General features: G+C 44.4%; 2 protein-coding genes across 4 annotated transcripts; both read right to left on the bottom strand.

Moving 5' to 3' along the window:
• Positions 1 to 2,142: 2,142 nt before the first annotated feature.
• rbm38 (RNA binding motif protein 38) lies at positions 2,143 to 12,733 on the bottom strand. 2 transcript variants are annotated; one of them, XR_008809760.1, is made up of 5 exons: positions 12,326 to 12,733; positions 8,943 to 9,066; positions 8,598 to 8,652; positions 3,560 to 3,987; positions 2,143 to 3,278 (listed from the first exon to the last, which is right to left on the bottom strand). XR_008809760.1 is itself a non-coding variant. In XM_056272877.1 (4 exons), exons 1-4 carry the CDS (start codon positions 12,536 to 12,538, stop codon positions 3,636 to 3,638), a joined length of 744 nt encoding a protein of 247 aa, XP_056128852.1. In that variant the 5' UTR covers positions 12,539 to 12,733; the 3' UTR covers positions 3,556 to 3,635. The 2 variants fall into 2 exon arrangements, 1 of the variants encoding a protein (XP_056128852.1); XM_056272877.1 differs by lacking the exon at positions 2,143 to 3,278 and having other exon boundaries at positions 3,556 to 3,987.
• A 3,163-nt stretch (positions 12,734 to 15,896) lies between these two features.
• On the bottom strand, positions 15,897 to 27,226 carry rae1 (ribonucleic acid export 1). Of its 2 annotated transcripts, XM_056274484.1 has the most exons (13): positions 27,139 to 27,226; positions 26,221 to 26,344; positions 26,017 to 26,121; positions 25,718 to 25,810; positions 25,527 to 25,613; positions 25,355 to 25,441; positions 19,521 to 19,592; positions 19,286 to 19,393; positions 18,098 to 18,204; positions 17,830 to 17,905; positions 17,281 to 17,475; positions 17,026 to 17,111; positions 15,897 to 16,341 (listed from the first exon to the last, which is right to left on the bottom strand). In XM_056274484.1, coding segments are annotated over exons 2-13 (1,107 nt in total). In that variant the 5' UTR covers positions 26,311 to 26,344; positions 27,139 to 27,226; the 3' UTR covers positions 15,897 to 16,340. The 2 variants fall into 2 exon arrangements, with proteins under 2 accessions (XP_056130459.1, XP_056130458.1); XM_056274483.1 differs by lacking the exon at positions 15,897 to 16,341 and having other exon boundaries at positions 17,022 to 17,111.
• Between the last annotated feature and the right edge of the window lie 644 nt (positions 27,227 to 27,870).

Here is a 27,870-nt window from a genome sequence, read left to right as displayed (position 1 = left end):
ACAGGAGAGACACCAGGGATCAGACCTGTGACTCTCCCAACTCCCCATACCCTGCTGCAATGGACACGGGACGCCACTTCTCGTTTTCTTCTCACGTCGCTCACTCACTTGCTGCAACAAGCCATGTCACGCCTATGACGCACACAGACTCCTGACTACAGATGCCGTTAACCAGATACTTTATCAAAATACTCAGGCCGATGGATTTAACACACTACGTCATCTACCAGGAAGAAACAAAACAAAAAAAAACTCAAAACTTTGGCGAGTTATCGAGTTTTTTAAGACTAAAGCCATCGAGGGATGTGATCTAGGGTACACAGAAACATGTTTTTAATTAAAGCATGATAAAAAAAAAATGACTCAAAGACTCAATTAAAGACCCTGATGGGAAAAAAAACAGTCCCCAAGCAATTATATTGCATTGCACGGGCCGGTCCCCGAATCCAGCACAAATCAAAACAAGGCAGCGCGACCGAGCAAACTTCAGGTCGTAATTGCAAATAGTTTTGTCGGCGCGCTAATTACAACCGGTGAAACCATATCGAGAAGAATTAACGCTCCTTTGAAGTGTTATGGTTTAATAAAAGTGCTACACTCTCCAAGCCAAAGTGGGGTTTTTTTTGTGTGTGGAAAGGGACATATTACAAACTGGCTGAGGTACGCACAAACGTGTTGAGACGCTCCCAGGATCGAGTGCAGGAGCCCGCTCCACTTGTCTGAAAGTAAATAAATAAATAAAATATATACAAATATTTTTTATTTTTGTTCTCCACTGAGAGCTCAGTGACCAAACTACAACCCTCTTTTTCCTCCACATTTTTTTTTTTCTGTAGAAGTGTGTTGACTGAGGGTACACCCTGAGCCCCTGGCAGGTGGTGGTGTTGTGAGCTGATAAAGTTTGGGCCCCTTGCACACCCCCTCCTCCCCCTCCCCCTCCATTACAGAAGCAGACGGCACGCACACATGGCATTGATAAGGAGTGTTAAAACACATCCATACAGTCCCAGCTGAACCCACTCACCCCATGGGATTTCTATAGGATCACGACAAGTGCGGCTGTGAAGACAATGTCGTACACAGCCCCCCGCCACAATAGATCACTTGACTCCCCCCTGTTTTGTTTTTACTAGACAGTTTAAAAAATGAGGACACGCTGTCCAGATGCAAACCGCAGCCGTTGTGAACAGAACGCAGGATCACTGAGGGAAGGTTGCAGCTGGAGGTGGACCTTTAAAGATGGCACCTTTTCCATTGAGTTGCAAACGTCACATAGCATATACACAACATCCTAAGTGAACGCTTGACATCGTTACGTATACATGTTTTTGCCCTGGTTCAGCGGGGCTCAAGTTAGCCAGTCCGAATCCTGTTTTTAGCCGACTAACAACCCACAATAGCAAGCTGACTCAAAAGAAATACTTGGGGGGGGGCCTTATTAAAAGGCCGATTTGTCTGTAAACATAAAATGTGACAGCACATTTTACTATCTCGGTTGTTTGTGTTTCTGTGAAGTCCTCCCTGAAGGAAACCATGCAGCCGATGCCAAGTGACAGAATGCATGTATGCATGTAAATGCAACGAAATGCATCTTCTGCATTTAACCCGTATAGGAGCAGTGGGCAGCTGCAGCACCCGGGGCGCAACTCCAGTTCTTCTTTCCATTGCCTTGCTCAGGGGCACAGACAGGAGTATCAACCCTAACATGCATGTCTTTTTGATGGTGGGGGGAAACCGGAGCACCCGGAGGAAACCCACACAGACACGGGGAGAACATGCAAACTCCACACAGAAAGGATCTTCGAACACAGGACCCTCTTGCTGTGAGGCAACAGTACTAACCACTGGGCCACCGTGCCGCCCCTCCAGAGAGAATAGTGGTGGAGGTGCAGGGGGGACAACACATTTTGCCAATTCTCTTACCACTGAGGGCTACAACGCTAGTTAAAAAAAAGAAAAAGAAAAAAAAAGCCAGATCTCTGGTATCACACATTAGCATACATTATTAAATGCAATCAGACATTTTTGCAGGAGTCACACCCCTCCCCCTCATATTTATAAGCAGATGGTACAGCTAAATGTTAGACCTAAATGTCAGTTTGTGAGTTAACTTGGAAAGCATGTTTAAAAAAACAAGCCAAATTTCTTGGTTTAAATACAAATTCTTTATTTATTTTTTATTTTTTTGGTATGGCTTCCTTGAAGGGACTAGAAAAGACATTTTACCGGAACAGCCTACAGAGCATTTCTGTTCCGATCAGACATACTAGGCAGCTACAAATGAGCATCTAGTTGCTGTGCACACAGGATGAATCCAGTGACATGGTGACCAAGTACAAACCAAATGTGGCTGCAAAAAGAATAGGGGACCATCTCTACTGATCTGCAGGTACGCCGGCACAAGTTATAGGACTTCTGTACCACAATTATAGTCAATGCGAATGCAAACAAAAGCATGGTTGTTGTTTTTTTAACTTAGTATCCTCTATAAATACATTGACATAAATATAGTAAATGTACTTGATAACTGAAACATTTTAAAATGCTGTACATGAATGTCCTTTTCAGAGTAATTACCTGTAACATTCTCAGGTTAACAGTTAGAAAGGACAAAGAATGAAAATATACACTGATGTTTTAGCTCAGTGTCAGCTACCTTCCAACATTAATACCCAGTGCCCCCCCACCCCCCACCCACATACTGCATATGATTATCTACATTCGCCTAGCATTATCCAGACCCAAGTGAGTCAGATTAACGTGTCTGCTGTAAGCAAAACGAGTCCGGGCCAGTCAGGGTGGACTCTACACTTGGTTCTGTGGGTGGCTTGACGGGGGTGTGCTTGTAAAAACAAAGATTCAAAAAGGAGATTTCATTAAGGCCTCTCTAATTTTTTTTTTTTTAAAGTAGTCCTGACATCACAGTCTCAGAAGAGAAGGGTGTTCCTGGAGTATAAACACCAACTTTTCATTTTGTCCGTTTAGAATTGAATTTCCTCCCTCAGCGAAATCACGCCTTTTCATCTGGTCGTCACACTGGGATTTGTTCACGGGGCAGTCCTCTCCCCTCGGACCAGATATGCAGAAGCCAACAGCTCCGCGTCTCCTAAATCACAAGCCCTGTTCTCGTCAACCCTCAGTCTCTCCACAATGTCCTTAAAGCAGGGGTGCCCTTCATCCACCCCTATGGCTCCAGGAGTTTAGAGGAAAGGAGGGTTTCCATGTGCCAGAAAGCTTTCCAAGCACAAATACCAGACACACTCCTTTTTTTTTTTTTCCTAATTGAGCGAGAAAGTCAACACATAACAATGATAATCAGTTACAGACATTTATAATAACATAAAAAAGACAATAATAATAATGATAAAAAAAATTAAGTGTCAGCTTCTGGAAGCCCTTGGAAGCAACCATAGCGTCCTAAACTAATTCCTGACAGTCCTCAAACCCCTCCCACCCCGCCCCTTCATGGGGGTCATCCCGATGGTATAGTGCAATAGTCCCACCCTTTTCCTGAAAGCACCTGCGGACAATGGCAGGGTCGACCCATAGAGCATCTTACCATCCTGGGCACCATGGCTCCTCCATCGTTATCAACTCATCCTCGCCCTGCCTCTCACACCCTTCCTTTTCTTAGCTCATTGCATGCGGTCTGGCTGGATGTGCTGCTGTGGGGCGTAGTGCAGGAAGGCTTGGGCGGCGCCGGTGGCGGAGGAGAGCGCCGTGGGGTGAACGGTCGCTGGGGCAGTCGCGGTGGTGGGCGGACCAGCAGCAGAGGCTGTTGGGCTGGGGGTGTAGCTGTAGCCCAGGAATCCTGCTGGAGAGGCGGCGTAAGGGTACTGCTGCTGCTCATAGGCGGCCTGGGCATACTGAGTGTAGGCGGCGCTGTAGTCCAGGTAAGGGGAGGAGGTGACGGAGGTGGAAACCTGAGTGGGCAGCACTAGGCTGGGCTGGATGAAGGCCTGGGGGTAAAGATACTGCTGGGCCAACCTGGACGGACAGGGGGAGATTTGGACACAGAGAAAAAAAGAGAAATGAGAAAACAGAAATGACACGAGGCAGAAATGACACGAGGTATGCTTTGCATCGTTTACATTTCTATCCAGAGGGGTAGTATGTCGGGAATGTAACCTCTGTAGCCGTCCTAGACTTGTCATTCTCAAACTCTCCCATAAACGGCTAATAAAACAAAAAAGGTGGGTTAAGAAAGCAAAGGTGACTCAACCCTCTCTCTGTGACGGTTAGAGAAACCTACAAAACCTGTTCAGATTGGGCCCCCAAGGGGGGGGTGGGGGGTTAAATGACAGAGACAGCCGTTACTGGCAGGTTTTCAAGCTCAGACACCAGCCGAGTGTTATAACAGCTGCTACTCTTCACTCCCCAAGCACACTTAACGCACACGCACACGCACACGCACACACACACACTCTCTCTCGAAAAAGGAAGTGTGCACAGGCAGTAGGAGTTTCAGACTCCCGGTACCCATTTGTTGTGTAAACCTCACATGGCCTGTCACAGTTGATGCTGGCTTGGGCAGCCGACAGTGACGAGGACGATGGCAACTTATCAGGACTGAGTGCTGGCTGGCCTCTGTCAGGACTCGTGGGTCATCTCTGAGATGGCTGATTAGAGTGTGGTCTGGGTCTGTACTCCCCTTCTCACCCGTCATCACTTTTGTTCCTCCATCCATAGTTGGGCATTGGGGAAGGGAGTCTATTTTCACCCAGGGCATGGAGTAGCTCTCTGGGGTTTTATTGCTCTCTGAAGGGCTAAAAGGATGGATGGTGGTGGCATAGGACCCTATTCCATGATGCTTTGAGGGCCTTTATCCATAAGATTAGAACTGGGGGTGGGGGGGTCAACCCACAAAGAGAATACAGCTCACCGCAAACAGGCAAGTAACCAACCGTGTGCGCACACACACAGCAAGACAGGAGAGCCACAACAAATTCACTGACACGCCACAGCTGCATCTCACTACAGAAAAAGGTTCCCCTATTGGAACGGCCTAAAATTTCACCATATCCCCCCCAGATCAGTTTTCCAGGGAGAAATTAGAAATACAATGTACAAGTAATGAGAGGCAGCATTAGGGTCAACACAGCACAAAGTGGAAGCATGCATAGCTAGGGTTGTCAGGCACGCACGGAGGCGAGCAGATACCCTCTTCCCTGACCCCCCTCCGAAACACACACACAGACGAACTCCAAACCGCAACCCAAGTCCCCACTGCAAATCCCACACCATGCCCTAATAGGGAAGAATTACACCACAATCTGCAAAACCTCTTCACTTCATATCACACACAGGGAGAGATAAAAAAAAAGGCACTCCAATCCATCACAGCACACAACACTGCACTCTCAAACTATCACTGGCACCTTGGAGAGGGGCAGGCTGGGCGGGCAGACAGTCTGTTAAAACCCTCCTCTGGTCTAGGCAGGAAAACCAGTCCTGCACTATGGGCATCTTCACCTTCCCTGTAGGTGCACCGGTCAGCTGGCATCAAAGGGTTATGGTGACAAGGGGTTAGATGGGATGATAGGGCCTATGGTGTCACTTTACAATACACGAAAAGTGGGCAAATAAACAGCAGAGGGAAAATTGATAGAAAAGGTAATCTTGTTAGCAATGAGTGAAAGTTGCATAACTGACAAAATAAGATCCAGATGAAAAAAAAAAAACAGCCACTTTTCCCCTCATTCTCTCAAAAAGAAACTAAGCCATTAAACAGCCTTAGTACAACTGGCCAGTTTTTCTGCATGTGGGAGAAGATTTCAGACACCGTTATACTTTTCATGCAACAAATAGGAGAAATGGGAGCGGACAGTATGCTATAGTTTGAAGAGACAGACATCAAGTGAAAGGGAACAGCTCTATAGGCAGCGCCTTGGGCACATACAATAAGACTACGGTGACTTCTGAGCAAAACGCAGGCAACCCCCATTCACACACGCAATGTGCATTTGTCTCCCACAGCACTTAGAAAGCTCCTAACAAAGAGGCATTCAACTTTTACACACAGCTCTTAAAGATGACCGCACATTAGCACTGTAGAGCATATGTAGCCTGCATTAACTTACATCTATAATGACCCTGCCTTCACTATTGCCCTCTATTCTCCATCCTTGGTAGTGTGTCGCAAGAAGACCTTTGCCTCGACTCAAGTCAACTGACCCGATGTGGGCGGACCTTGCAGAAGAGTATTATAGTGTATAATCTCAAGTCCACAGGGGCATAAAGGTGAAATGCCATGCTCCCATCCACTTTCCCTGTTTCATCAAATATGGACGCATGATGAGAGATTGTCAATCTCTCCCATCTGTGAAGACTTGGAGCACTGAGGTGCAGAGACAAGATTGCCAGTGAATTGTGGGACTTCAGCAGGGGAATCTGGATGACGACCAAAAGATCAGAGGTCAGCCGTTTATGTGCCGACTGTCAGTGGGCGTGTGTTTGACACAGTACCACTTCATAGATGGCAGGGTGGGAGACTGAACTAGGACAAGTGTTGTAGAGCTGGGCCACTAACCACATTTTTAGCTCAAGAGTAATGCCAATTAAAGGCGTTATGATGCATTATCCATGAAATGTGCAATAGTGGTTAAATTGTAAAATGATAGCTCATCTATATCCTGATTTGATTATGTATTACAATGAGTAGCGACTTTTCTTTTTCTTCCCCAAAATGACACAAATGCCCTGTGCAGAGCCTGACTTCCGTTTGCAAAACAGAAAAAAGTGGCAAAATAGAGAACCTGTCTTTTTTTTGGGGGGGGGGGCCTCCTATAGCTTGTGAGGCCTCACAATATTCCACCTCTTCCCCCACCATCAGCCAGCGTGTTAAAATAGGACTGTGAATGCTCTTTGAGGGGCAAAAAAGGTGCTTTGTTCAACACCTGTTGAGGTGCATTTCCTTGTGAGCACATTGCCTCATTAGGCATTAAACCTCTACAAACTCACAGCACCCCCCCCCTCCTCCCAAACCACCTCACTCCTCCTACTACTTCTGTTAAGAGGTCTGAATCTCCCCCGAGGCCTCCTTCTAGTCTCACAGAGGTGTCAGTTTTCAGTGTCTCCTTCTAATCACTGCCTGACACCCCTGTAAGATACCCCCCCCCCCAAAAAAAACCAAACGCAATAATGACACAACTTAAAAGGACTTCTGTCCTACAAAGAGATGCTGACAGAAAAAGGAAAAAAAAAGATAGACAACACAGAGAGAGCAGTAGAAACAAATGTGCGAGGGACAAACCCTCCATGCTCTCCTCCCTATCAAAACAGTGTCCCTGACCTCAGTGACCCCTCCTCGAGCCCTTGCAGTTCACACAAACACACAGAATCTGCTGAGCACAGCCATGCTTTGGCAAGAGTGTGTGCATGCACACACACATACACACATCTGCACCATAGCCAAACTGGACATGGCATGTCCACAAACGCACACAATTCTCCTCCACCCCTGCCAAAAATGCCACTTTACAAGACATCCTCTCAAGCAGCATGTTCTGGGGCTTTGGAGGGGGAGGGTGGCTGAGAGAAAGGCCGCTTGTGTGTTTTACATCGTTGCGAGGCTTGTGTCCGTCAACCAGGGTACAGAGAAATCTCAGGGGCAGGCAAGGCAGTTTTTCTCCCTCTCGTTCTCTCACACACACACGGATTAAGGGGGGTGTAAAAGGCTGTAATATGAAGCCAGCACCTGTCAGACACATGCCCCAGAGCAGCACACTGCCGCATGTTTCAAACCCTTGGGGCTAAAGCATCATCCACAGTGATGGGTGCATAATCATGGGTAGGTGGTGGTCTTTGTGGTGACCTGCCAAAATTCTGGAACATGATTGGACATGTCCTTAATAGGTTGTGTAAAATGTGGCCCTCTGGGTTCGTCACTGGCCTTATTACTATCAGTTTAATGTACGCCCCCCCCCCACCACAAGGTTTGTGACTCTCAAACTTCTTGTCCTACTTTATTTAGTATTTCTATGAACTGTCATATTCTCTTCCCCATGCAAAAACAGATGCTGTACACTTGTATGTTAAAACCAAAACAGTTATTCTCATTATTGAAACCAGGTCATAAATAAATAATAACTGACTCAAAGACAAACAGTTTGATCTGATGTCTGTGCAGAAAATACATATGGCCTTGAGATGGACCTCTTGAGATGCCGTCTGAGCCCTTCAAGGCAGCAAGGCGTATCACTTTTGCACAGACAGTCATTTGTTTGTCCACCACACCATTGGTCATAAAGTAGCTCTCAGTTCTGATAACACCCTAGGCCGTCTCCACAACACAGCCATTTTTGGGAGATCTTAATGACAAAGCCCACTCAACCAGGTAATAAAAAAACATGACTCCTAACAGAAGGCTACAAGTGGAGTCACACATTCACCCACTGCCGTAGTCTGATATTAACACACGTTAGCAATTGCCCAATGGCTGTTCAACTGAAATGCTAATAAGAGTTTCAAGAAGACCCCAAAAACTAAATGGGCACTTTCTGGAGGGCTTGTTTGTCAGAGAAAGTAGCTTGATGGCTTAGCACAGAGGGTAGCACAACAAGAATGCAATGAGGGAGCGCCCACTCCCACTCGCTTACCCATACTGCCTCTGGACAAGTGCAGGGTGAATGGGATGTACTCCGATGGATATGCCTGGAAGACAGAGAAAGCCGGCTGTCAGGCACGCATTTGCATTTACAGAGGAGGACCACAGAACAATACACAGAGGGCAAAGAGAGAAAGCCAGACAGACTCAGCTTGTTCGAAATGCATTATCTTCATAAGAAAAAAAATATAGAAATGCTTACAAAGCAGTGGCAGGAATATGTATATATTTAAGAAATGACTACAAAGATATAAGACTACATCATTATATAAATACCCAAATAGCTGAAGCCATGATGAGCAATGTCTGATTGGTTTTGCCCTCATGTTTTCCTCACCTGTCTGCATACTGCGAGGCTTGGCACCCAGGTAGGCCAGGTTGACATTGGCCTTCCTCCCATCAATGATGGGGTTGGGGTCCTTACAGGCTCGCTCTGCTGCCCCTCGGTCAGTCATGGTCACCTGTTGACAGAGTCACGCTCACTCATCAATTTCTTTTAAAGCAAACAGACTTGGCTATGCTGTTTTTAAGATCCCCTCAGCCCTCTAAACTGAGAGGGGGAAAAAAAGACAAAAAAACCCACTGCAGGCATTCTACTGTTGGAATTTACTTTTCCTACAAGCAAAAATAACTACAAACAAAGCTTGCAACGATTAGACCTGGTCCACACTGCTTACTTTTAACCTGTGCGTGATGGCTACCTTGCTGAACTGCTGCAGCTCGCATGCATGTGGTGTCCACACAGACGGCACCGCTGCTGCTGCTAGCCCTATCTTTCTACACCGAGTTTGCCTTCGATAATGGCCATCAATCAGGAATCGATGACTGACTGTTTCATTTCATTATACATTTCATTTATATTAAGTTTGGACAGAAAAAGGTTCACTTTCTCCCAACATGCAATTGCTAAAATGGTTAATAATATTTATATTTTCTTCATGTCTGGGATATTCTACAGATAGACATTGAAACTATGATGAAAAAATCAGAACCAAGTTTACTGGCCATGTAGGTTCGCACAAACATGGAATTTGACTCCGGTTTCGTGGCTCAGTGTATTTAACACAGAATAACAACACTACAACACAACAACCCTCAGATATATACACAAGGATTTACTATAAGAGGCAATCAAGTGCAATGGTGCAGAGAATATATCAGAGATGCTGAAATAGATGTTAGGTTACTTACATGAATGAGGTAGATCAACATGACAGAGCGTACCAGTATACGTACAATGTACGTACAGTGTATAAATGGACTGCATTTTTATATAACGTTTTTCAAGTCTACCGACCACTCAATGCACTTTACAAGTGCAGAATCAGCTCATCTACAGGTGATTTAGCACCTGGATCTCCACAAACATGCGTCACGAGTTGAGAGAGGGGTGACCGCCATCCTGCCGCATCCCAGCCCTGTCACGAATGGCCCTGCTCACCGACCGAAGCCAGTCCAACTGAAGGCTGCGGCACCACGGTATCGTCGCGTCTGGGGGGAGGGGGTTTCAGACTTTGAGGCGTTCAGTCATAATCCCACAGATGGCAGCCTCGCACAATTGGCTCCTCAGCCAAGCACACACACCAAATGTATACAAAATGGTTGGTAAAAAGGTGTCAGTTATGCAATGTTGCTGGTATGATGTCAATATGACTATCAACTGATAATTTCCCCTGTCTTTTTGCTGAAAACTGCACGGCTCACGCGTCGAAACTCTGGTTGATGCACTGTTCACGCGGGTTGTGCGGCTACTCTAACCCGGGCACCGAAATGAAGAGCAAGAGGCTCCAAGGCGCACATGCACTGCTCAGGTAAGTGGTGTAAGACCCATCTGCAACAGCACTAGGCAGCCGGCTAGAAACTTGACAGTGGCATCCGCTATGCACAGACATGCTGAAATATGGATCTGGGAAGAAGAGCAACAAGCTTATCCAATTAGTGGAGGGAGATATTAGGGAGATTGTTATATTAGTCTACCCCTCCTCCCCCCAGGCATTAGACAAGCCCTTCTGTTTTGATTGCCATGTTATGCCAACTCAGAGGGTTCAGACACCTCTGTGTGGAATGAGTAGGGGAAAAAAAGTAGGCCGCATTATTGTCTTAGAAGCTGCAAACCTCTTTACACTGGAAATGTCTGGAAAGCAGCCCACTCCATGGCCTGTGTTGTGAACACACATAAAAGGTACAAAGTTGTGTTTACACAATGTGAAGGAACGTACTTGGGGATGTAGGAGTCGTAACCGTCAGAATATTGAGTATGATCAATTTAATAATAAAAAAAAGGATGATTAAGCAGGGCCTCAGCGTACTCACCCCCGCCCACCACCCCCTGTGCCAGATATCTCCTTGAGTAACACTCAGCATTAGGATTAGCAGGTTGTCCCGATGGTAAACAGGTAACCATCGACCGTTTACTGTCCAGGGCAAGGTTCTGAAAACTTCTGAACAAACATGTATTTGTCACTCTCCTCGGCAGAGAGCAGCACCCACCTTTCCCCAAGCCTGTCCAACCTGAAACACCAGACCCACTCAGCAGCCATTTGACACCATCTACATTCACAGGACAGTTCTCCTTAGAGTTGGGAGAGCCGATGTGTAAACACTGAGTACAATTGCCTTACAATTCTGCAGTTAGACATAAACATGCACACACAAATTTTCCAGTCCATCTTTGGCTTGGCTGATGCATCTTTAAAGGGGATATAAATATTTGCATCCTTGCTTCTGTTCTTTCTTTTGAAGAGAGCATGGCTCCTTCATCTGCCTGAAAGACTTAACTCTTACCAAATCAGCTGAGTCAGCAATCAACGATGAGAATATCAAATGATTAATGTTATTTAGCCTAGTCGTTTCCTTTATTTCCACAATCTGGGCTCACATCAGGAGGCAATTCGATCACACAGACAAGCTTATCTCGATCACCATATCAAGTTTAACAAAGGTGCGTCTAGGATTGGCTTCAACAATTCTCACCCTCCGTTGAAATTTGGGGTCGAAGGCAAATCGTGTCAAATTTATGAGGAAATGGGGGAAGAGCCACGGCAAATCCCCAGACCACGTGTCGTTAATCAACTAACTGCTCTTGAGATTCAGTACGAATCGCATCACACCTCGATTACACCATTTCATGACAAAGGGGGAAATGTACGCAAGGGTGAACTCCCATCTGTCCTTAAAACCAGCATTTACAAAACAAGCCACAACTACAGACTGCGTGCACACGCTGCTTTCACATCGATTAGCCGCCCTGTTCACAGGCCAGATCTGAGGGGCAAGCCAAGGGAGTAATTTGGGGGTTAGGGGGACATTAGACATATGTTGAGATATAATCTTCTTAGTTACCCTTCAAGTCATGCGAGTCCTCATCCTCATTAAGCTAAAATAACAGCCAGCAAGGCAAAAACAGAAAAAAGCTGCCCATCGGTGTGCTTTTAAGCCTCAGTGAAGGATTAATTTCGACAAGTATCTGAACGCTTGAAGTAGGCTGGGATGTGACTTTAGCATCTTAAGTTATAAAGTTGCACTTAACATTTTCTACCCCCCCCCCACACACACATGCTGCAATTCTGACAAAAACCTAACACGTACACTTTAATGACAATCCAAGTGATTTGACACCGCTTAGCATTGACATGATGGTAGCATTAGACTGTGCCGAGACATAAGTGTCCCCCATCTCATGACAGAAATTAGTGCCCGACTTTGTATTGAGCTACTTACAAAGCCGTATCCTCTGGATTTCCCGGTCTGTCTGTCTGTTATCACCACCGCCTCGTCTATGTCCCCGAAGGCCTCGAAATATTTTCGCAAGGAGGCATCGTTCGTGTGGTAAGGCAAGCCCCCCACAAAGATTTTGGTAAACGTGGTATCTTTTTGAATCGCTGTGGGATGCATGACGTCCAGGGCTCCGTTCATAAACTGATGTAGGAGCATTGGCGAGCCGGAAACACAACAGGAGGAGGCAACAACGAATGAATCACAATGAACTTTCCAGCATCAACGCGGCAACAGACAGCAACAGCGTGCGGTTGAGTTTCTTGTGCTACAGGTTCCCCTTGATGAAAATTCCTGCAGGCTGATGACATCTGAATCGCACCGTCTCCCACGATCACCACGATCCAATAACGACCGCACCGGTTGCTTATTTTGCGGGTGTTAAAAAGTTCCGGGAGACATTTATACTCCAGCTATCCCGGCCACGCCCATCTCTGACTCTTGGCCTATCGCCACACATTCCGAATGCCAACTCCGGCAAAGCCCCGCCCACCAAACCTCCGGCGAGTCTTTCCTTGCACCTGCTTTTGTCCTTTCTGCAACACAAAGAGGTCTCTGCCGTGCCTGCGGGAAACGCGCCTCCGCCACGTTCCACGGCGAGGAGGCTAATGGTTGTAAACTTTAAAGAATCAATATATGTACCCTTTACTGTGCAGCCACGATACACCGCCATTGGCCGAAAGACGCCACGCTTTTCCTCGAATGGATCTGCGTCGCCGTTTGGACCTCAAAGTCGAGCTTAATCGCGAATGCAACTTGTGATGCCAATCCATGTTAAAACAAAATTGGCACCTATGAGAGATACGGGTCAGTTAGGATGTCATGCTGCGTATATTTAACTGCGAGCCCGCCAAAGCAGACCGCCAACCGCGTTAACAAGCCTTGCACCGAAGCTTAATTTGCTCAGACGGTTTTGTCCTTCTGCGAGGTCTGGAACCCCCAGGAACATGAATAGGTAAAGGGCTGGGCAGACAAACGCTGCTAGGCAACAGATCACTAACAGAGCAGTCTTACAATACCTGTTAACAATCTGTTGCATGTTTGTTAGAAACGGACGTTGGTTTCTCAGAACAAGCGACTTGGTGGAGTCGCTCACCCTCACTTTGGTTGGTACTCGACCATACCGACGATCGACTTTTACCCTCTTATCTCAGGGATGAGTGCAGTTAAGCGCTTTGGTTGAAATATGTCAATCGCAATAAATGAGTTATTAATTTAATGGAAAAAAAATGCAGTACGCGATGGCGTTATGTGACAGCGAATAGGACCCGAGGAAGCTGAAAGAACATGTTGATATCAGCCAACATGCGGTCTCCTTTTCCTTGTGCTCTTGAATTCAACCGCTAAGTAGCCAGGGACAGGGTTAACAGTGAGACGATACTCCAGTGACCTCAATAAAAAAAGGAGTTTCATTCGCACCTCCTCTCCTATGAACGAATTCTCTTTTCGCAAATGACCTTTGTAGCTACGCACACCCCCTTATTCATATCCTCCCGATAAATTCCCCATCTCCACTTTTTCTTTTTACTTCCCTGTCAAAGGACTTACCTGGGTGAAGGGGTTTACTATTTTACTATGATCCTGTCACACGTGCCCGGCCCCGCCTAACAGCGTCTCCAGGAGTCTGGACTTACTACACTACAAAACAGAATGCGCCACCTGCTGGTGTCTCAAGTTGAAAAAATACGCAGGTACGAAGGGCCATTGTGACAGTTGATGTTCAAAGTTTATCTTTCATTTTGCGATGAATGACAATGCAAATGAGAAACCCACATGAATGAAGAGGCTTACAGCTATACGAGATCCCGGCCCATCTTACGCATGCAACATACAGTCTTCTAAATAACTCCCAATGCTAAGTGACTCCAATTGATTCCCATTTAACCTTTTGATTCCCTCAAGTTGGAATAAACATGAATAGAATATACGCACATATTTATTTCATTATCCAAAGGAATTGAATCGAGTGCAACTGGACTTGGTATATATCCGTGAAGACGTTTTGCCTCTCATCCAAGAGGCTTCATCAAATCGTGCCTTTCTGACTAGACCAAGCTAGTCTGACTGGCTGGTGATGAAACTCAGATATCTATCCTCTTTGGAGTCGTTATCAGAGCTAATGATGTCCATGGCTCTTTGTGATCCGATGTTATGCAGCGACGGTCGTTGGGGGTGTTAGTTTCGACTTCGTTAGTGCTCCATTCAGTGGTCATGAGTCGTTGGAGCCGTTAGTGACCGACTGTTGTTCTTGGAGGCTAGGCTTCTTGAGTCTCCTGGGTAGAAATGAGAGGACGACATTGTAAGTGGGAGATAGGTGGTGTCGCAGACCTCCTCCTCTGTTGAGGGATGGTTTTTCCAGTTTCGCATAGATGGCTTCCTTCACCCGTCTTTCAAACCATCCATCTTCCCTGTCCAAAATGTGTACGTTGCTGTCCTCGAAGGAGTGTCTTCTCCTTTAGGAGTAGATAAACTGCTGAGTCTTGTCCTGAGGAGTTTGGCCTTCTGTGTTGGGCCATCTGTTTGTGTAGTGGTTGTTTGGTTTCTCCTATGTATAGGTCAGTGCAATCCTCATTGCATTGTATAGCATACACCAGATTGCTTTTTTGGGTGTGTGGTACACGGTCTTTGGGATGAACCAGTCTTTGTTGGAGTGTGTTGCTGGGTTTGAAGTATACCGGGATGCAGTTAGTTAACAAATGCCGCATCCCGGTTAGGGTTGGGGTTAGTTAATAAACACCGCATCCCGGTATACTTCAAACCCAGCAACACACTCCGACAAAGACTGGTTCATCCCAAAGACCGTGTATCACACACTCAAAAAAGCAATCTGGTGTATGCTGTACAATGCAATGAGGATTGTGCTGACCTATACATAGGAGAACCCAAACAACCACTACACAAACGGATGGCCCAACACAGAAGACCAAACTCCTCAGGACAAGACTCAGCAGTTTATCTACACCTAAAGGAGAAGACACACTCCTTCGAGGACAGCAACGTACACATTTTGGACAGGGAAGATAGATGGTTTGAAAGACGGGTGAAGGAAGCCATCTATGCGAAACTGGAAAAGCCATCTCTCAACAGAGGAGGAGGTCTGCGACACCACCTATCTCCCACTTACAATGCCGTCCTTTCATCTCTACCCAGGAGACTCAAGAAGCCTAGCCTCCAAGAACAACAGTCGGTCACTAACGGCTCCAACAACTCATGGTCACTGAATGGAGCACTAACAAAGTCGAAACTAACACCCCCAACGACCGTCGCTGCTTAACATCGGATCACAAAGAGCCACGCATATTAATACCTCTGGTAACGACGGGCGTTGCTAAACATCGGAACACAAAGAGCCATGGACATCAATAGCTCTGATAATGACTTCAAAGAGGATAAATATCTGAGTTTCATCACCAGCCAGTCAGACTAGCTTGGTCTAGTCAGAAGGGCACGAACTGATAAAGCGTCTTGGATGAGAGGCGAAACATCTTTACCGATATATACCAAGTCCAGTTGCACTCGATTCAATTCCTTTGGATAACCATGACCTGGATGAATGAGAACATTCACAGATTTATTTATTTCATGTTTCAGTACTGGAGTTAAACCATGGAAAACAGCAAATCAAAAGAAAAAGTCTTTGGAACACCATAGAAAAAAAAGAATCGGGGCTGCATAGAAAAAACAAAACAAAAAACAAAACAAAAAATATCAAGAAGACAAACTGCACCCACCCCCCATCCCCCATTTCTGCAATGACCTCTGAGACCAAGTGTCACCAGGTGTCATCAAGGCTGGGTTGGTTAGGCCCCTCCGATTGGTCCATGCACAGTACGCAGCGCCGCGGCATTGGTCCAGGTGTTTGCCAAAAGGAAGGTGTCTCTGTCTTGAGCGTATACACACACACACTAAAGCAGCAGGTCTTCCGCGTTTCCCCACAACTGTTTCGGCTCGGCACGGCGAATCTAAAAACAGGAGGGAGCAGTCAGTCATAAACTGTGCCTTTATGGTGTTTCCTTTTATTTCTGATGGGACATTTCATGTGTCCCTTTTCACACAATTGGTACAATCTCATGCTTGATCAAACAATATCAGCAGTTCCACAAATCAGGCTTGATTCATTAAACATTACCGGAGCCTCAATTTCTAACCTCTCTGCAATTCAATCTTTTCTTACGTATGCCGAATTAAATAAATTAGTCAACCAGAAGTGCCTAAAACGCCTTCTGTTACCTTATCCCTGTGCATTGAGGGAATGCACTTCAAAACCTCACCACTTCAAAGATTTACATTTCAACCTGTGAACAGTCAGCCAACTCCATCCAAGAAAACCAAACTCTACAAGCATTTAGGAAGCTTGTATGCACTTAATGACAGTGGAAACAAAACAAAACAAGACTTGAAAATTACTTCAGTAAAGTCAGCATAGTTGAGTTGCTTGCTCATAGAAAATGACTTGCTGTGGCACAGCATGGCAAGTACTGAAGTTTCACTCATGCCAAAATCCACACTGCCCATATCACTGCATGCCAAAAACCATGGGATGTTGTGGTGGGGGGGGGGAGTCGCAAGAGGACTGAGGAAATAGGGCAGCCCCATCCGGTGACAATGGTCTCCAGGGTTACGGACAGCGGCTGCCCTTCTCTCACCATTTCTTGTTCCGAGGCTTCAGCTCTTCGGCGGCATAGCGCAGGAAGATGTAGTTCTTTTTCTGAGGGTTGTAGTACTCATGGCCCTGGGAATTCAAACACAGAATCACTTATGGATTGTACGGCAGGGATAATTACGATCATATTAAACAACAAAAAGACCACAATATAGGAGAGACAGTGAGAGATGGCATGCGTTACCAGAATATGTAGTCAAGTACATCCAGTGGGTCGAGTGGTATAATAAGCCCCTACCTTTGACCAGTCATAACTTGAGGCATAGGCAAAGATATTGCCATTATTGTTGAAGCAGCAAGCTGTGATAGGCTGATCAAGCTGCTCTGAGGTTTTCAGCTTGGTACGGGCATCTTTGTCCCAGAAGCTGAAGCGCCCGTCTGAGCCCACAGTGGCTAGTGTGCCATGGACAGGGTGGAAGGAGATGGCATTCACCTGGTGCAGAGAAATATGCAATGACAGTTGAATGATGTTCCAACTTAAGAAGGCCGGTTCCATTTACGATACAATAAACACACAAAACACAATACATCATTAAATAATATATCAGTGAAAGTGAGTCAGATCCAAACTCAAGAGTGTTCTGAAAAGGATTCCGTTGCTATAAAGGTCTAATTAGTCCAAGCAGGATAATAACATAATTATAAAGACAAACAGTCTGCTACAATGGATGTGCACAAAGTTTGATATCACAATCGTTTCTTGCCTAAATACACACAATAGCAAAAACAATCTTCAAAACGTCCCAACAATATCATAAAAGTATCGCCAAATATCAGGTCAACCTACAGCATAAATGTCTTGTGGCGTGGCTGTGTTGGTTCCATTGGACCTGTGGCACTTGAAGGTGAAATTATCTTTGGCCCTGATAAAAGAAACAAACACATGGCCAAAACATTATGTTCCTACTAATACAAACATAATATCAAAATTATATTTGCTCTTGGAGGTGTATCTTTCCCCTTTATTAGAGAAACCTAAAAAGAAAGCTGATGAGAATAATTAAGATCTACAAACCCACTCATTTTATGGGAAGGGATTACAAATAGCCACTTACGGATTTGGAGGGTTGATGTAGTGGATGGCCACTCGGCCCTCAATACTTCCCAAAGCAAAGCCTGTGGGCTTGTTGTGTTTGTCCTTGAATATGGCTACACAGCGGTGCTGCAGGATGAAAACACACAGTGCATGGCGTTAAAAGCTACTCATAAGTAAACAATGTTAGGTGCTTTTCAAATACTGCTGCTACTCTTGTCAGAGTGTTTACGTGCAGATTAATAAGGCACTACTCTCACTTTAAAAATAGTCACGCGGGTTTGATCATCGTTATTAAGGTAAGCTCAAAATCGGGGTGTGCATAACCAGTTTTGCACCTAGATTTTTGCTCAATCTTTCAATCTGGTAACACGTTAACAGTATAGCTGGTTCATAATCCGCGTTTTGAAAAGGCACATGCAAAACGTCGCCAGATGCAGTGGATGGAATGTTGTTTAAACAATGCAAACACAGTGAAATGCCATGTTGCAAGGGAGACTCGAAAATCAAAACAGCTATTAATCAGTTAGGTCTGTGTACTGAGGCAGACAGCATATCATTGTAAACTGAATAACCAGCATCGCTAACAATTACATTCACTGTATGCAACGGCAGTGTCAGCAATCAGTCCTTTCTCCATTATTTTTTTCATTCCATTCTTCCATATATTTTTTTTAAGGTAGATGTGGTTTTTCACACATTCACCGTTAGAATTGAGCACACAGATATGGTTTAAGTTCAAAATAAATTGATTGAAATGTCAGCAGATCGGTTTGCAAAAGAACAGAATGCAGTTCGCTGGCTTACAGCTAACTCTCGGAGTGATTGGCAAGTAGGAAACTCATGGTGCTTTGCAATAAGACATAAAAAATGACAAGGAAATATGAAGACAGACTGAGAAAAAGATTGGACATGATTGCTTGAAGATTGTCACTGCCCCTATTGGTTAGTGACCACAGGAAGTATGGGGGGGCAGTACTTTAAACAGATTATTTAAAAGGATCAGTCCATACTTGGATACCCTTTAATTAAAATATTGCCTTTAAAAAAAACTACTCCCCCGAAGAGAGGTACTTATTTCCATCTTAATGTATTCAAGGACGACACACTTTGTATAAAAACAATGAAAATAAGAAACAGGACTTATGGGAGAGTAAATGTTGGCGAGGAAAAATTAGAAAGAGGCGGGGGGGGGAGTATAAATAGTCACCTGATGCTTGAGGGGAGAGTCTATTCTGCGAAACTCTGAAGGCTGGTTCTCCAGCTGATAAACTATCAGTCCTCTCTCGGCTGTGGCCACCACTGCCATTGGGTACACCTTTACAGAGAATGGTATAAGAAACACACATATAAAGAAAAAAAAAATCAGAATCTACTTGATCAAGAGCCCATTAGGCAGTAAGTATTTAATATTTAAACGAATGTTATTGAACACAACTACTTACAACATCTGCACAGTAGCATCTCTCTGGCATCTGTAGGGACATCATGGGATTGGGAGAGCGGGTGTCCCAGAACTAGGTAGGGAAATAGATCAGTAGTCATGTGAAATATTTCACAAAATAAGAACCACAAGATCTAGTTGGCAGCTCCCAGAGGAAGGCCAACACATCAACACAGTGCTTTGGTTTAGGCTTGGATGGCTGAACAGTTGCATTCACAACAGAATGCTTGCCATCAGGAATTTATAGGGGCTGAGGATACCCTAAACAGTTATTAGGTTGATTTAAATGTTATTCTGGGGAAATGAGGTCATTAAAGAAAAATCTCACTTCTGGGGTCTAATAATTGCTATCATACAAGTCACAAATCTTGTTTGCAAACACCCTCACCTAAAATTATAACTTCGCAAGTGAATCCTTTTCAGATGCTCTAATTAGCCACAATGTGGCGAAAAAGAAGAAAATACAGTAAAGTAATATGCTGAACTATTTCGGTAAAAAGCTCATTATTGCAACTGAAATGGGCATTATCTCTTTGGTTTTAGGTGCCGAAGAAACAGAAAACTCAGCATTTCATTCTGACTATTCACTTCTAAATAGCCACCCTTAACCCTTCCCTGCCAACTACAGACACAGTGCCTATTTCGGTTTGTATGCGATACATAGAATAGTTCATTTACTATGGATAACTTTTCTTCATAGGCCCTGACTGATGCAGACCTACTCAATTTTAATATCTTGGGCCTATCTTACATGCCATTTACACACTACCAATATTGTCATCGAATACTTCCTTTCATTAATATACAAGATACTACACAATTGCATCTGCTCCAAAAACCCATCAACTCTGAAGAGCTCAGTTACATTTGATAAAGTTCCTTACCGACATATTACTTTTTCAAGGCTTAGAGGAAAAATATGTTTCATTTAGTTATAAATGAAATCATATTTGTCCTCATCTTCATAAATATCTACTACTACTACTTTTGGCTGTTCCTGTTAGGGGTCGCTACAGCAGATCATCCGTTTCCATTTCTTCCTGTCTTCTGCTTCTTCCTCTGTCACACCAGCCACCTGCATGTCTTCTCTCACCACATCCATAAACCTCCTCTTTGGCCTTTCTCTTTTCCTCTCCCCTGGCAGCTCCATATTCAGCATCCTTCTCCCAATATACCCAGCATCTCTCCTCCACACATGTCCAAGCCATCTCAATCTTGCCTCTCTTGCTTTGTCTCCAAACAGTCCAACTTGAAGTCCCTCTAATATAATCATTCCTAATGCTGTCCTTCTTCATCACTCCCAGTGAAAATCTTAGCATCTTCAACTCTGCCACCTCCAGCTCCGCCTCCTGTCTTTTCATCAGTGCCACTGTCTGAAAACCATATAACTTAGCTGGTCTCACAACCATCTTGTAAACCTTCCCTTTAACTCTTGCTGGTACCCTTCCGTCGCAAATCACTCCTGACACTCTTCTCAGCCCACTCCACCCTGCCTGCACTCTCTTCTGCACTCCCTGTTACTTTGGACAGTTGACCCCAAGTATTTAAACTCATATGCCTTTGTCACCTCTACTCCTTGCATCCTCACCATCCCACTGTCCGCCCTCTCATTCACGTGTAGGTATTCCGTCTTGCTCCTACTGACTTTCATTCCTCTTTTCTCCAGTGAATACCTCCACCTCTCCAGGCTCTCCTCAACCTGCACCCTACTCTCGCTACAGATCACAATGTCATCCGCAAACATCATCATCCACGGAGACTCCTGCCTGATCCCGTCCGTCAACCTGTCCATCACCACTGCAAACAATAAATGGCTCAGAGCCGATCCTTGATGTAATCCCACCTCCACCTTGAACCCATCTGTCATTCCAACCGCACACCTCATCATTGTCACACTTCCCTCATACATATCCTGCACCACTCCTACATACTTCTCTGCAACTCCCGACTTCCTCATACAATACCACACCTCCTCTCTCGGGACCCTGTCGTATGCTTTCTCTAAATCTACAAAGACACAAAGTAACTCCTTCTGGCCTTCTCTATACTTCTCAATCAACATTCTCAAAGCAAACATCGCATCTGCGGTGCTCTTTCGTGGCATGAAACCATACTGCTGCTCGCTAACCGTCACCTCTCCTCTTAACCTAGCTTGTATTACTCTTATCCATATCTTCATGCTGTGGCTGATCAACTTTATACCTCTGTAGTTGCTACAGCTCTGCACATCGCCCTTGTTCTTGAAAATCGGTACCAGTACACTTCTTCTCCATTCCATTCGATGTTGCCTAGCTACGTTCTCCCGTCACCACCTTGCAGTCTCCAATCCCTTTCAGATTGCACCTTTTACATAAGATATAGTCCACCTGTGTGCACTTTCCTCCACTCTTGTACGTCACCCTGAGTTCCTCACTCTTCTTGAAATATGTATTCACCACAGTCATTTCCATCCTTTTCGCAAAATCCACCACCATCTGTCCTTCCACATTTCTCTCCTTGACAACATACCTACCCATCACCTCTGTTCCCTTTACCAACATGTCCATTGAAGTCCGCTCCAATCACCACTCTCTCCTCCATGGGTACACTTGGGTACCAAGCCACTGAGGATGCACAAGCCAGTGTATTCTTCGTGCCGGTCCCAAGCCCGGATAAATGGGGAGGGTTGTGTCAGGAAGGGCATCCGGCGTAAAATCTTTGCCAAATCAAATATGCGGATCATCTTCATAAATATGATTTAATTTAATCACAAACCTATTATTTACATGACTAAAAAGAAACTGAACTTGCTGACAGTTGCAGCAGAATCAGTTGCTTGAAATTTGGGAGTACTATTTCATACTAACCTTCGACTAAATGAACAGCTATTGAGAGCTGCCAAGAATTGTTTCCTTTAAGAGCCATTTCTAACTCCCAGAATTCTTTATAATTAAAAAAAAAATCATCCCTATTGCAACTCCTTATTCTGGCATCAGTCAAGTTCCTTCTGGGATCGAACTTGGGCAAAACATGGTAGTGAAAAGTAGCAAAACACAGCCGACCAATGACGTCACTGGTAAACACGAAAGTGGGAGTTCCCTATGGTTGGTGCTAGAGTGGACTGGCCGGAGGGACACTCTCGTTGTGATTGGTTGTTTCGCTGTCAGGCAAGCTCTGGGTATTCGGTTAAGGCGAGTGGTTAAGGTTGGTTTAGGGTGAGGGTTAACCAATCACAGGCATGCGCACGCTTTCATCACATGGAGCACAGCATCCCTCCCATCCCTCTGGCTGATCCACTCTAGCACCAACTATTCCCTATTGACTGTTCCTCTACTCCATCTTTTGGCTGCTCCCGTTAGGGATCGATTTCCATCTCTTACTGTCCTCTGCATCTTCCTCAGTCACGCCAACCACCTTTAAGTCCTCTCTCTCCACAGCCATATACCTGCTCTTTGGCCTTCCTCTTTTCCTCTTGCCTGGCAGCTCTGTCTTCAGCATCCTTCTCTCAATATACCCAGCATCTCTCCACTGCACATGACCAAACCATCTCAATCTTGTCTCTCTTGCTTTGTCTCCCAACAGTCCAACCAGCGCTGTCCCTCTCTTTCAAAATGAATCAGCACAGTGGTTCCAGCTCATTCCATATTTATCACACACTAACGAACAAAATATATTGCTGCTCGTGGACACTACTGAAACGCTAAGAATGGAATATTTTGCTCCTCTTTCCACATCTGATTACGCATTGTAACAGTCCAGCATAGAGCTGAGTAGGAGAGCAACCAGCTCTCCATGCGCCAAGAGGCATGAAGGCGAGCACATAGTTAAAGCACCCCAAATAACAATCACTCCGACTCACAGGAGAGAAAACAGCTCTCCATGCACCAAGAGGCATGAGGGAGAGTGCAGTTAAAGCACCCCAAATAACAATCACTCTATCGAAACACTCAAAAACAAGACATCAGCAGATAGAAACAGATGAAACAGGAAGGGGTAGTGGTGTAACAGAACATAGTTGATCTGTGATCTGTCCAGATCGGCCCCCTCACAGTTCGGCACACGTGAACCACGGCTTAATTGCAAAATTTAACCATCGTAGTAAAATTGTATTTTCTGTCATTGTTACTTTTTTTTCTTTTTTAATTTATTTCTAGTTTTTCCCCTTATCCCACCCAATTAAACCAATGGCATATGGCCGGAACTCTTGTCGAATAACTCCCCTGGCTCATGTTTCCACAGGAAGGAGATAGTCGTTAACACCAGCTTCCTTCAAACTCATGTCGGCTGCTCTCACTATTTTACATGCTGAAGCCTCGCATGGATTGCATTACCTTCAGGCTGCGAAGGAGACGTAGGGAGAATGCTTTCGGTTGCTTGGCTGCAGGCACCTGGATGGGCCAGAGGGATCGCTGGAGAACGACGAGTCCCCGAACACTACACCGATCTACACCCACTATCCCGCAGGTAAGGATGGCTTAATGAATGCCTTACCCCGCGGATGCTCTGGCCGTGACCGGTTACGGCGAGACTGGGATACAAACTTCCCAGACACATGACAAGCAGATTGCAAGAACGGCGGGTTATTCCGCTCGGCCATCAGAGCAGCCCTGTCACTGTTACTTTTTAAAGTAATAATTCCCTAAATTGTGATGCAGGGTTACAGTCAAAACAGAGACAAGACAAATGTGTGGTATGTTTTACTCAGATTTCCAGTGATTGGTTGATTATGCAAAAAAAAGATGTGTGTTTACATGAAGAGCGCATGTTGAATCCCAACTAATCAATCAGGGCTGCTCACATTGCAAAAAGCGCAGTGACAGTCATGGCTTGCAGAGGAGCGGAAGAATTTTAAAAGCCTCCTGCATCATTAAGTCGCATGTATGGGAGCACTTTGGCTTTCCTGTAAAATATATTGATTGAAAAAGGGTAGTGGACAAAACCATTTTGGTGTGTAGGCATATTGCACTTTAATTTAACAGCGGAGTGTTGAATAATTTAGATATTTTAAGATTTTATTTAAACATTAGACATCTTGAATGTTGTTTTCATTTAAGACCATGGGCAAAAGTTCCTATCTTGAAGTGTTAACAGAATACATGGAAAAGAAATGTATACCCCCCCCTTTTTTTTTTTGCTGAGCCAAAAAGTGATCAAATCTATGACTCCAAACCGTGACACGATCTGAACCGTGAGTTTTGCGATCCATTGCACCCTTAGGAGGGGGAGTTAACAGAAAATAATATAAATAATGATAATCATCATCATCGCTGCCCAATGACTACTGGGATAGGCTCCAGCAGCCCCGCGACCCTGAGAGCAGGATGAGCGGTTTGGATAATGGATGGATAATCATCAAATTACATTAGTCATTATAATAGTTATAATTACAATTAAACAAGGCTCTCCTTCAAATCAAACATCTCAAAATATGAGTGGAAAATACTGTTCTTCTAACTACATTTATATGGCTTTTTTTTTTACATTTGAACGTAGCTTAACCATGTCATGTGATATGGCACTTCAGTACACTTTAGCAACAAATATTACTGGGACCACTACAGAAAATTACAGATGAACATTTATTAACCAGGAATTCCCCTACTAGACACTACCACTGACTATCCCTGTAACAAATTGGCCACAATTTCAAACATTGACCATACACAGCCCAGCCATTTACTAGGTTTTGACCTCGTCTTTTGACAAAAAATGCCTTGAAAATATTATCCTCAATTGCAATAACACCTCCAGATAAAAGAAGGTAGCAGTAGCATTCACTAACCTTCCATTATTTAATGACTGAATCTGACATCCCTTGCTCTAGGTAGCGTAAGCGAATAACTTCTTTAGTTGTACCTTCAGTGTTTTGTCCCAGCTCCCAGTCATGACACAGCTGTAGTTTGGAGCTTTTATCCAATGGATCGATTTGATTGGGCCATCATGCTGAGAGGATAACAAAAATGTTAGGTTTAAGATCTTTCTGTTGTATTCTTCTGACTACATAGTGCAATCAACACTATCATCCAACCTGTGCAATCTGCACTGTCTGGCTGCTGTTAAGGTCCCACATCTTCGCTGTTTTGTCACAGGACGCTATGAAAACTTTACTCCCATCCTGCTCAAGCAGAATGACAAATCATAAAACGTCATACAGTGTAGTAGACAACTTGTTTCAATTATAGTGCATGTGAGTACGATGTGATGAGATTTAGATCTTACATCACTCCAGCACACATCTAGCACTGGACCTGTGTGCATCTGTTGTGCTTTGGGGACAGTCTGCCCGTTGTCCTGTACCTCCCAGCAACGTACCTAAATAAGGACGTTAGCATTAAACTGTGAAACATAAATTTCACAATGTTAAATCATTATCTAAGGATGATTTAGTTTCCAGTGGAAAATAATCCTAATTTGCATGCATAAACTCCTAGATGCTGAAAGCAAATCCCTTATTGATCAATATTTCATATGCTTTACCACTTTCCATTGCAAAATCATGCACCTGATAAATTACTCACATCATTGGCCCAGGATCCTCCAATAAGGAAATTTCCCGGCATGGTAGGGGGGCTGAAAGCCAAGCAACTGATGCTGTCATCTGGCGGTGAAGTCACCTCAACATCCTGAAGCATAGAAGATGCTCAGTAAGGAATACAGTTTAAGAACATAAACTCTACACAAAGATGAGTCAGATGTGATACACATGTATTCAAATAGGTTACCTTCATAGGATTATGACTATCTGTTGTTGTGCTTCCAAAGACACCAGTTCCACCTGTTCCAAACCCAGTATTTGCGCCAAATAAACTCATGATGGGCTAATGTCACTGGCCAAGTAATCTGTGCCTGGAGGAGGAAAGGGGGTACGATATCATCAAAATTTAAGCAAAACCCCTATTGCAAGCAACCAACAAGTTAACTTATCGAACATTTAATTTTAACGTGAAGACATTTTGTTGTGAAACTGAAAAGTCTGATTGCTGCGTGGACTCGAAGGAGCTATAAGTAACCCAACTAAATTTAGTCGGTACTAGGTAACGCTGACTAATACGGTAGGATGTGAGAATCAATGGAACTTGCTATGAATGCAATAGAACATATGAATGGTTAATGTAGTTATCCATCCATTCCATCCATTATCCAAACCGCTTATCCTGCTCTCGGGGTATAATGTAGTTCAATCACAAAAAAATCGGAACACATGCCGTGGGGGCATAATAGTTAATGTTAATATCCGGTACAGTCTTGAAATTCAACTAAAGGTAAGGCTGGTTAAAAACACGACAAACGTACTGTAGCGAATTCGTTACAGCATGTTCGCAAAACCGCAGACGTTAGCTAGCGTTAGCCTGATTACAAACATATATTGATTATCAACAGATGTTTACGTAATTTCAGTATGACTAGTAACCTAGATTAAGTGTATCGACACCACCCGGGAGTCTGACAGGTAGGCAGCAGTCGTTTGGATGTAAAAAATAGCGTGAGTAGGTGGTTAAGTTCGGAACACATCCATTTGTGAGCAGAAAAAAAAGAAGTTAGTCTCATCTGTAACAGATAACGCATCTTTTTACATCATTAAAGGTAAAAACTGAGCGTCCTTAATAACACTGCGTCTTAATATGACGAAAACTACATACCTTATTTTTCTTCCCTGCCTTGATAGGGCAGAAAACGGACACCAATTTATTAGGCGCAACCAAAAATGTGGCGCTAGGTCCTGCTGCGTGTCGATGTTTGATGACGTCATATTCGGCCTCGGTGAGCTTGTAATAACGACATATAACTACTAGGCGGCAGTGCACGACAGAAGAATAAATTGATCGCCTTCTAATTTTGCGTTTCAAACTGCTTGCTGTTTACTTCGCAATGTTGGTTATGAGCCTTTCCACACAGACAAAACGTATGAAGGATGCTCGTCACGGTGACAACGGTGCAGTGATATATAAATTACATTCTTAGTTAGTTACATAACCTACTCTATACCGATACAGACTATCATTATTACTATCATTTTAGGCATAGCACTCAGATTTACCATATACTTTAATAGCATGGTGGTATGAGATAAGGTGGGCTTGAGTGCTGCCAGGGACAAACCTAAAGATTGTCATTTTTGTTTAACTTAACATGCACCTATGGTGACAGTTGTCAATTCAAAATGAAACAGTGATTACTCCACAGATAAAAAGGTAAACAGAGGGTCCTTTGGATAAAAAGTGTCCGAAGGACCCTCTGTTTGTACAAAAATCTTTAAAAAGGGGGAAACTTTTCAGGTCAAGTGAAATGTACTCTCAGCCCCAATAGCCCATTAAACAACAGCTTAGGTTGTACAATTTCATTGTGGATTTTCATGTGCTGGACTTGTGCTG

The sequence above is a fragment of the Lampris incognitus genome, chromosome 2 (genome assembly GCF_029633865.1).
Source record: "Lampris incognitus isolate fLamInc1 chromosome 2, fLamInc1.hap2, whole genome shotgun sequence".
Classification (NCBI taxonomy): Eukaryota; Metazoa; Chordata; class Actinopteri; order Lampriformes; family Lampridae; genus Lampris; species Lampris incognitus.
This window is presented reverse-complemented; position numbering and strand designations above follow the sequence as displayed.